This window comes from Cephus cinctus, unplaced genomic scaffold (assembly GCF_000341935.2).
Source record: "Cephus cinctus unplaced genomic scaffold, Ccin1 Ccin1_scaffold1295, whole genome shotgun sequence".
In the NCBI taxonomy this organism is placed as follows: Eukaryota; Metazoa; Arthropoda; class Insecta; order Hymenoptera; family Cephidae; genus Cephus; species Cephus cinctus.
This window is the reverse complement of record NW_014333729.1, coordinates 1-10115: the sequence shown is the minus strand read 5'-3', so window position 1 is coordinate 10115 and position 10115 is coordinate 1. Positions and strand designations below refer to the sequence as shown.

At 37.5% G+C, this 10115-nt stretch overlaps 1 protein-coding gene across 1 annotated transcript; it reads right to left on the bottom strand.

The window, feature by feature from the left end:
* Positions 1-8959: 8959 nt before the first annotated feature.
* LOC107272820 (lymphocyte-specific helicase-like) lies at positions 8960-9968 on the bottom strand. Its single transcript, XM_015750344.2, has 2 exons — positions 9691-9968; positions 8960-9491 (listed from the first exon to the last, which is right to left on the bottom strand). Exons 1-2 carry the CDS (start codon positions 9923-9925, stop codon positions 9370-9372), a joined length of 357 nt encoding a protein of 118 aa, XP_015605830.1. The 5' UTR covers positions 9926-9968; the 3' UTR covers positions 8960-9369.
* Between the last annotated feature and the right edge of the window lie 147 nt (positions 9969-10115).

The following is a 10115-nucleotide window of genomic DNA, read 5'->3' as shown; positions in this document are numbered from 1 at the left end:
CCCCCGGTAATTTGACCTGAACCAGCTTAAGACTCTTCGGTTGATTACAATCGCGTAGACATGAATGATTTATTTGTGTCTCCTTCTACTGATTGTGAGACCTTCTCGACACTGCAGAAAATGTTTTCTCGCTTTAGTGAGAATATTCCCTTAATGCTCGGAACACTGGAGCAGCAATGAGTTCATGATCCGGAGAAGAGGATCGCGATGTTCGGCGGCTGTAGTGGTGACATCGCAGTATCTGATGCGCCAATTGCATGGAGCTAAATCTGACATTTCTAAAAAAAAAGAGAAAAAAAAGTGTAAAATTGATTTAGATCTATTTTTCCCATTTCCGTTCATCACTGTAGACTCTCACCATTCGTTACGTCAAAAAATGAGCTTTAATTCATCTTAACCTCTACCTCATCCATTCTTGGATAATCGCATGGTTTCAGATTGTTTGAATTCATCCTGAGAGAGGTGAAAATTTTTATAGTCATCCTATAGAATCTGGAGGGATGAAACAAAGTAAGAAACATAGTACACACTTGTTGGTGAATGAGAAAGAAAAAGAGATGGAGAGAGGAGAAGGGATGCGAGAGAGAGAGAGAGAAGGGGGGGATCAACCTCTTTATAATTTCATTGTGGTTCATAGGGGGAAATCTCACAATTTAAGTTCCGGGGGCCCTTCCGGACCGCTGTACGTTACTGTCCGATACCAGAGGAAGGGTGTCGCCTAGCAAACGCCGACTGGTGGCGAATTTCGAGGGGAAATTCGCCAGAGAGTGGGTCGAAGGTAAAAAGGGGAGAAGCTGGAGGAGGTGGTAGTCGACGTGGTGGTAAAGGAAGAGAAGCAGGAGCTGCTGGAAGCGGAGGGTTGACTGATGGTTGGAGGTGTGCACTGAGTAGTGGTGCGACGGGGTAGCAAAATTCGAAGAACAACCCATACACAGAGAAGAACCTCGCGAAGAGGAGGCGTGGATAGACGGCAGCCGTTGGCACTTCAGTTGCTCCACAAATTCTGGACTCTGCGGACTAACAGGTTAGTGCACTCTGTTCATGATTCATCCACTGTCGTTATCGATGCAGACAAACGAACCGGTTAGATATTTTTATCATGCAGTTATTCTTCTTGTTTCTTTAACAAACAGTGTAAACACCAACAAGTAACGTTCATTCAACACCGACTACGTATTATCCCTGTCGTATTTGCAAATGCCTTGAACAAAAATTATTCTTATATTAATGTTGAAAATACGATCGAGATCTTCGTGTGCTTGAATTTCTTTAGAAATCCTGTATTATCTATGCTTTAAGATTTTCCATGGAATGCTATAAATAAATGGCGAATCAACGAATAATGGCGTCAGACAGGTCGTATGGCGTGTTGAGAATTTTAACCAACGATCTTTTACTATGTTTTCATTCGTATAATATATGCCTCTTTTCGAAGTCTCAAAATATTTATCGTAAATATCTTTTTGGCACAGTGTATGAAAGATTGAACTTAAAGTTGGGAATGAGCAGAAATTTAGGATAAATTTTTTTAAATAAGAAACTCCCTAATGGAAAATGAACGCTACATACCTGTCGGATTTGTCGATCGAACTTATGGCACTTGTTGCAACTAGCTACCCCTGTCCTTATACCGTACGAAGGCATCGCTACTGAAGCAACCTATGTCTGTTACTTTATTGGCATCTTTTCCTTTATTTCATAATGTGAATGCAAAAGGACGTGAGAAATTTAAGTGAAACATTTATCTATATTTTATAATGAATGATATTTCGAAATACTGATAAATGTTTCACAGATCTATCAAGTAAATAAGTATCAAAGAGAAATTAAATTTAATAGATTTAAACTGGCGGGGAATCTATATAGGTTGTTTCATGAATTTGCCAATCAATTAACGTTTCTCTATAATGAATTGATAATTAAATACGCGACACGGACGACGACGTGTTAGATTGATGTATAGCGTAAATTACGAACCAGTCTAATACGTTTGGCCTGGTGACTTCTTCTGATTCACATCCACCGAGTAATTTGGTATTTCGTGTAGCGAATCGTAATTGAATTCGTGACCTGAAAGTTGACCTAAAGCTCAGGAAGTAGATGACTATTACCGTTTTTAACTACAGTTGTTAATTTCAATCAACCCTTATTCTTTGCCGGTACCATCTCTCATATTATTTTGCTTCGAGTAAATTCGTTGATCCTAAAATACAGGAATGTCCTCCATTACGGCAGCAGACTCTCGTCTACGCGAAATTTTATGTTTCTCCTCGGCTCATTATTACCAAGCACGGGCGCGGCTGATATAAGCGTTTTACTGGATTATAATGGATTTTCTACCTTTGGAGCTTTGCCATCATTAACGTAAAGTGAAGATAACGCGAAAACGTGTAAACCATTGCGAAGTTTACTACATAACACCCGCGATATTAATCTATATAAAAAGAAAAATGGCATACAAAAGTCTTTGTCGTTGGAAACAATTAAAATATCTTTCTTTATTATCTCCTTTTCGCGGGATTCCCTCATAATATCAAACAAAGAAAGATTTGATTCTATTTGAAGTTCCCACCCGCGCAAGAAACCGAGGCAGAAATTCCTGCTGAAAGAATGGAAAGTCCTTTGACTTTACTCTAAATAAAAGTATCGATACCCTTCAAACGTATATTCGTATGTTTCCTGATGTACAATAATGGAACGAAATTAAAAGTAAAAAGTACTGAAACAAATGAATCGACGAGTTTTTCCTTTTCTCTCTTCTTTCGTTGCAAATGAATTCTCGCCATTTCAAAGAATTTCGCTCCTGGGATGTCGTCTAAAATTCACGTGCGAGCGATAAGAATTTGTCGTTGTCGGTTTGGCGCGTGACTCGCGCTTCTTTACGTTCTCAGTAAGGGAGGCTGACAAGAGACCAGAAAAATGTCCGGATCGTGCCTTTTCTTTTCAACGCTGGCGTCGAAGAAGCGACAGGGTTAAAGAGGAACTCGAATGAAATGAAATCTCACTGTAGGACAAAAGGGTAATACAATTTTTACTTTCATTAGAATTACATAGCTGTATTTGAATATGCGGACTTGTATGAAAATACATTCACTTATTTAAAAATGGCGTCAAGAATTTATGATATTGAAGGGCGGAAGGGTGTGTTTAATTGAAGGAACATGATTAAATCCACGCGAAAATTTATGCACGTCAATGTCCTAGAATTGTATTATAAGGATTCCATGAGAGTGGTAAATCATGGCAGCAATATAACCAGGACTAAGGGGGAAAAAAATAGACAAGAAGAGGAGAGTGATGGAGGGAAAAGAAGAAAGCCATGGAAAGATCTTTTCAACATGGATTGCCCAGGCAGGAACGGCTTTGCTTGAATTTAGCGTGTCTCAACCTATAGGTGTATCATCGTGTACCCATCTACTCCCTTCCATCGAACCGGTTTTATCGTGGTCACTTGAAATTGTGTGCTCTCATTTACTTGACCACTTGAAACTGCGGAGTAGTACCTTTCGGTCGGAGTGACCCGTAGGAATTCGAGGACTCGTTAATCCGCGAGGTTGTATTTGAGTTGACCCATTTTCGCAGTCCCGTTCTTTCTCTCTTTTTCTCGTTGCTCTTCTGCGTTTTCGTCGTCCATCTTTCTCTATCTTTCTCATTCCGAGTATCAGCATATTCGAGCATCGGTAGTACATAGGCAGCCTACTCAACAGCTGCGACATAATTGAAATAACGCGGCCCGCATGTTGGATGTTAATGGCTCGATGCAGATATACGTTGTGAGTATCCTACGGGAATATTTTGGAGCATGAAACGAGAATGAAAAATCTTACAATTAGTCTTCATACCTTCCACAAACTCCGTGTTCTGCTTCTATTTCATTGGGTGTAAATAGGATAAATGTCTTATACATTGATATTTCGAGGAGTTCTGAAGGGTCCCCGTACGTAATTGCCATCACCTGTTGACCGAGAGGGTCTCGCTAAAAAGACCAATAAGAAGGCCATCCATCGACCTCTGCGGACGGGTCCCTATTCCGCAATATTCCTGCTTTATTGCGTTTTTCATGGCGAAGAGCATCAACGTGGTTCTCACTATTTCTCGATTCTCTCGACGTTCTATTTTCGTTCTTCCCATTCTATATGTATATCTGAACGTCTATCTCTGACTCTACTCACTCACTAGGCTCGCTTGAGCGGCAGATTACAAAGAACGGGTTACTCGCTCAATTCAGTACAAACCCGTTGTACCCCGTGGCCACCATTTTTATACGGAGTATTTTCACGTCGCGTATCCGCTCCCGTTACGACCCACGTATATCACGCAAAAGGATGCCCACGCTGAGCCTCTATAGACGCTAAGTTCGATATATGTATGTACATACGTTTATAGATAAATCCCTGAGCATGGAGTACTGTAACGCGTTCGCATATCACGGCATCGTAAAAGGGAATCATTGATTTACACGCTAAAATGGGTTACGCGTCGTTTTGTTATACGAGATATAAAAAGAGGGTATCTTTTGCAACATTTATGTATATACAGCAATATGCAATTAGATGGGTGACCCTCTCGCTAAAATTAATGGATACATAATCAGTATTAACCTATATAGGTATATGAAATATTCGCTTTATTAATGAATTGATACTTAGAATGTTTTTTTATTTAGGTTTATTAGTTCATTATTTTTTGAAATTTATATATGTTGGATTAACTATTGGAATTATAAGATGGATCTTAAGACTTCCTTTATAGTATATGTTAATCTCTGCCAAGAAAGAGAGAAAGCCTCTATATGGGGATAAGTTATTGTTCCCTGTGTCTTAAATTAGATAATATATTTCAAAATATCGAGGCAAGCTGTTTTGAGGCACGACCGCAACGAACTATGCCGTTATGTCTTAACCATTCGATGTTGTAAAAAAAATTAGTTTCATCGATGCTAAACTTTCAAATGCTGAATTTTTCAAATGTTTTCAAACTTTTCAATTACAGGAGAAACTTGTTTCTTTTTCTGTAAATTTTAACGCAGTCGGTTTAGCGATTCTCTCAGAGTTAAAACAGAGTGAAACTGTCAGTGTGCAATCTATGTTTTGGCGTTTGATTTCGTCTCCAAGTTCCAATCCGATTCGTTAAGTACTTTATTCGGCCAAAAATTTCAGACATGCAGCATTAACTTTTCAAATTTTGCTCATGCACTATTTTGAATCCGGAACTGTGGGACATCTGCAATCGCTACTTTACCATCTACATCCGGAACGTTATTTCTCGTGTAAATCTCAACGTGTTCAGTTCAGCGATTCGTTTGGAATTTTCAATGTAGATATTTGTGGGTACGCGCGTGCACGCGCAGATATACGTATCTGTTTTTTTCCTAACGGCAGTTGCGCCGTTGAGATGTTCCATTTCGTCGTACCTGAAGAGTAACAATACTGCATCAGTATAATAAAACAATAAAATTAATTCAATTACAAACATTGCTCATTCTCCCTGCCGATAGTATCACCATCGATCATCATTATAATTTTCTACCATCATCATAGGTAGTATAGCTGCATTGTTATTATCATAGGGGGTTTGCATGATATCACATTAAGAGGATTGCGTGGCTTTCACTACCATGTGAGTAAAAGTTAAAGGCCCATTCTACAAGGTTAACAATCATTTCGACACTAGCATCTTAATAATTAAGCCAAAACCGAAAGAGTAATCGAAGAAGAAAATTTCTTTTTATTTAGGTTTACTTATTACGAAAATGGTGTCAAAGTTATTTTTAATCTTGCAGAATATGCCTTCAACTTCGTGTTGCTGAGGTATGTCTGTAAAAGTAGTCAAGTAGAGTGTTGGGCGCGCACATGATAGGGTTTCTGTAGTCATTCTGTAGTAGCTGCTGGCGAAAGATGTAATTTCCACAAAAGCGTACCGGAAAAGAGTTATTTTTATATTTTTCGTAAACTATTTTTGCTACGGTGTTCGTTATAATTTTGATTGAACGTATTAATTGAAAGCTACATATTTGAATTTCTTCAGATTTTTTGCATCGATAGTTTAGAAATTAGAGGGGGGTGGGGACACTCTGATAACGACTTTGAAAGCAAATATCTCCTGATTGAAGGGTTAAAATGAAAAGGTCTAAGAACCTTTTGAATTGCATTTGAGGAGTCCTATTAAAAGACACCTCACTCGATGGGTCACTATTTAATGTGCGGGAAAGGGGTAAACAATTTTAAAAAAATGTTATGATTTCTATTTTTGGGACATCGATCTACGTCGATGTATCGAATTTTATCTTAATCGGTCCATAAATGAGAGAATGGGAGGCCTGTGACATACAAACAGACGGATAGACTGACCGAAATCATAAGGGTTCCTAGATTTCTACAGAACTCTAAAAATGCTGTTATTTACAATTTTCATTTACATTTAAATCGCATGGTAATGAATTGTAGGTATACTCACTGCTTATTTTGGAATCTATAACCTCTATGAATAGTTGCTACAAGAACCAGAGTAATTTTCCAAGTTCCATTAACGTATTCCTTGTACTCCAAAAGATACAGACTTTGGAATGTTTTACTAAAGTTAAGATCCACACAGTCACCTATTCATATAGTAAATCGGTATCCATGCTTCCAGCATTTTATTTTTCCGGCTAGCTGTTAATACCTAACCAAGCAGATGACTTTTACCCTTTTACGTTTCTCTCGTGTGACGCACGTGTGTGAATTTTTATCAGCTACGTGTTACACCTTATCTTATGAATGATCTAAATTCCGTGCGTTCTCTAGAGCGCATGGATAATTTTTGTCCAATTGCCATCTCTTTTTCGTTTGTGCGAGTTCACATGTATTCGGTATTAATGAACGATGCCGAGGGAATTAGCACTCAGTCTTCGCACTTTCATTTAGCAAAGTGCGAAACGTACTCTGCGGCAGATTGCCACAATGTGGTTAACCGATCCGTTGTCATTAATTTATAGATACCGTTTGTTCATTAAAATCCCATGAAAGTTTCCAACCAGTCGCCTGATACACTACACGCATATAAAATATAGGCAGAGTTATTCACCAGAAGATGAAGGAAGCTCCAAGATCTACGGTGACTTCCCTTTTTGTGATAAATGAAATTTTGATAATGAGCACCTCCAGGTGTCGTGTTTCGTGACATGTTACATTATTTCCTAATAGCTTTCGGAATATTATATTCTTTTTACCACCCTATATTACTAAATCCTGTTAAACCAAACTGTTCGCACGTTAGCTTTCAACTTTGATTGGTAATTCATTCAAGCTAAAGAACCGTATATTGATACCACGTCAGGACGTAAACGGGGAATCGCGCTTGAATACGTGCTCCATTTAATTAATGCTAATTACACTGAGACTCACACTGCCAGTAACTTCTAAACGATTTGCCTGCGACGTTTATAAGCAAACTGGATAGGGCAGAGATAGATAGATAGATAGGGCGAAAGAGAACAAGAGCAAAAGAGACACTCACAATGGAGCTCTCTTTCTCGTGGCTTTCAACACGTCGGAAATTGTCCGGGAATAGGAGTCCGGTGAAACAATGGCTGCGTTAGCATATGCAGTAACTTTGTCCTTTCTCCGATGCTAACCATCAGGTTAGGATAGTGGTTTAGTAGAGGGGCGAGAGTGGTTGTCGACATAATACTAACGAGACAATAGGCACAAACAAATGTTGTAGATTCGCATAAAGAGGAAGGAAGAACAAGCCGATGAGTACAGAGTATGTCACTCGATTATTATTGTTATCGCAAGCACGTGAATATATTGTGAAAAAAAAAAGAAATTGTCAAGCATTCGATGCAAATTGAAGCTTCATTGATCTTGCAATGTAGAACTTTCTCTCGTTTAATTTAATTTAATACTTTTGTTCAGTATTATGGAATCGATGTAACGGCGATACGATTAAGCTAGCAAGAGAAATTCGTATATATATATTTACATTCGCGGTCCTTATTTGAATTTATCTGTGAAATGTCAAATCAAAGATACGTATGAATGCCTGAATTAGATGTGAACAGTGTACACTGAGGCTTGTTTTTTTCAACGCGGTTTAATGCATAAACTCCCGTTCATCTTCGAAGTACAAGTTCCTGATTGGCTAACAGCCCAGTAAAAACGAGTTTTTGCATTGAACCACGTTGAACAAAACGGGCGTAAGAGATTTACGCTGTGAAATGTCAAATCAAAGATACGTATGAATGCCTGAATTAGATGTGAACAGTGTACACTGAGGCTTGTTTTTTTCAACGCGGTTTAATGCATAAACTCCCGTTCATCTTCGAAGTACAAGTTACTGATTGGCTAACAGCCCAGTAAAAACGAGTTTATGCATTGAACCACGTTCAAGAAAACGGGCGCAAGAGATTTACGATACGGCTCAAAGTATATCATAATACTATATATGTATATTGTTAATAAGGCAACTATTTTAATTGTTGAAGAACGTATACCTTTGTAATAAAATACATCTTATGGTTCCAATGAGTATGCACGCGCAGTGTTAACCCTTTCATCGCAGGTGTCATTCTACATCGAATCAAGATTATTTTGTTTAAATTTAATTTGTCACACATCCTTCAGGATGTAAATTTACATAGTGTACCAAGAAGTATTTTCACTACTCTCAAGATCATCACATAGCTTTTAATAAAGATAAAGTATTTAATTAATATTGAAATTGCCCTACTGGTTTTAAATAATATATAAAAGCTTTCCCGCATTTCTTAATATCCTGTTACAGCAGATTCCATCAATTCACCAAGTTATTAAATCGTGGAAGTAGATAGATAAATAGAAATAAAGAAGTACATATGTTTTCATTGAAAGAATATTTTAATACATTTTTAGATAGAAAATCAATAAATAACAGTTAAGAAAAATACATTAAGGAATCTTAATACAATTTTCGTACCGTAAATTGAAAGTAATGAGCAACTTATTAGTTATTAAGCGTTATTTCACTAAAACGAAAAATGTCTTTTAACTGTGATATTACACATTTCCTACATTAAAAAATATGTACATTCTTTTACGTTGCATAACTAGTTAATACTTGAATTTTGGACGCAGCTACTTTTTTTAAAAATTTTGGGAAGTTCATTTTTGAATCACAATGATCTATTTATCTGTATCGGGGTTTTAGTTACGGAATAGATTTGGGAATCATTTTTTAAAAAAGGCAGTTATAAAAACAGGAACTGTAGAAATACTAAGAATAAGAATGGTATCTGGCAATAAATATCGCGTCAACGGAACACTTGGTCATGGCACTTATAAAAATTAAAATAGTCATATTTAATTCTATTAATTATCTGGAATGATGAGATGGGTTGCTGATGATGATCTATTCCTCCTGTGACTGTTCATCCGTACTGTCTAAAGAACTTACACTCTCCTGAAGGTGTTTATCTTGGACTTCTAGATCACTTCTATCTAAGAGCTTATCCAACTCCTCTGGTGTAAATACTATTAAAAAACCAAGAGATATATTTTAATAACTATTGTTACAATAGATAAAACATGTCGAAAATGTCTGAGCTTTGTAATACAAGAATAATAAAAAGCCAGTCCCACGTTGTTTGTCAAGATTTGTGAATAGTCAACTGTAACCATTATATAGTATACCATAAAACAAATGCCGTATCTTCATCTCAAATATCATTACCGTCTTTCTCTGAAGTGACAACTTCATGCTCGCTGGACTCGAGTAGCCGCTTCAATTCCAAAACGGAGTTATAGTCGTTTAAATTTAATTTTGATGCTTCTTTCGAGATGACAATCTTTTCGAGTTTGCGTTTGACTTCACCGCGTTTAAGAATCCTTTCATCTATTGTTCCTTTAGTGCACAGCTTGTAAACCACTACAGGTCGAGTTTGACCAATGCGGTGACAACGTGCCATTGCTTGTATGTCGACTTGTGGGTTCTGCAATAAAAAGGCTCCTTTTTGATAAAGATAAAAATGTTCTTGAATTCAGTATAAATAATGGTGAATACTAATTCTTACCTAATCGCTGTCGTACATGATGACAGTATCAGCAGCGGCCAGATCTAATCCGACGCCACCAGCTCGCGTGGATATGAGAAATATA

Coding starts and splice junctions, on each gene's coding strand:
- LOC107272820 (XM_015750344.2), bottom strand. CDS start 9,925: ATGGCACGTTGTCACCGCATTGGTCAAACTCGACCTGTAGTGGTTTAC. Junction 9,492..9,690: donor TGTCACTTCAGAGAAAGACG/GTAATGATATTT, acceptor GTTTTTTAATAG/TATTTACACCAGAGGAGTTG.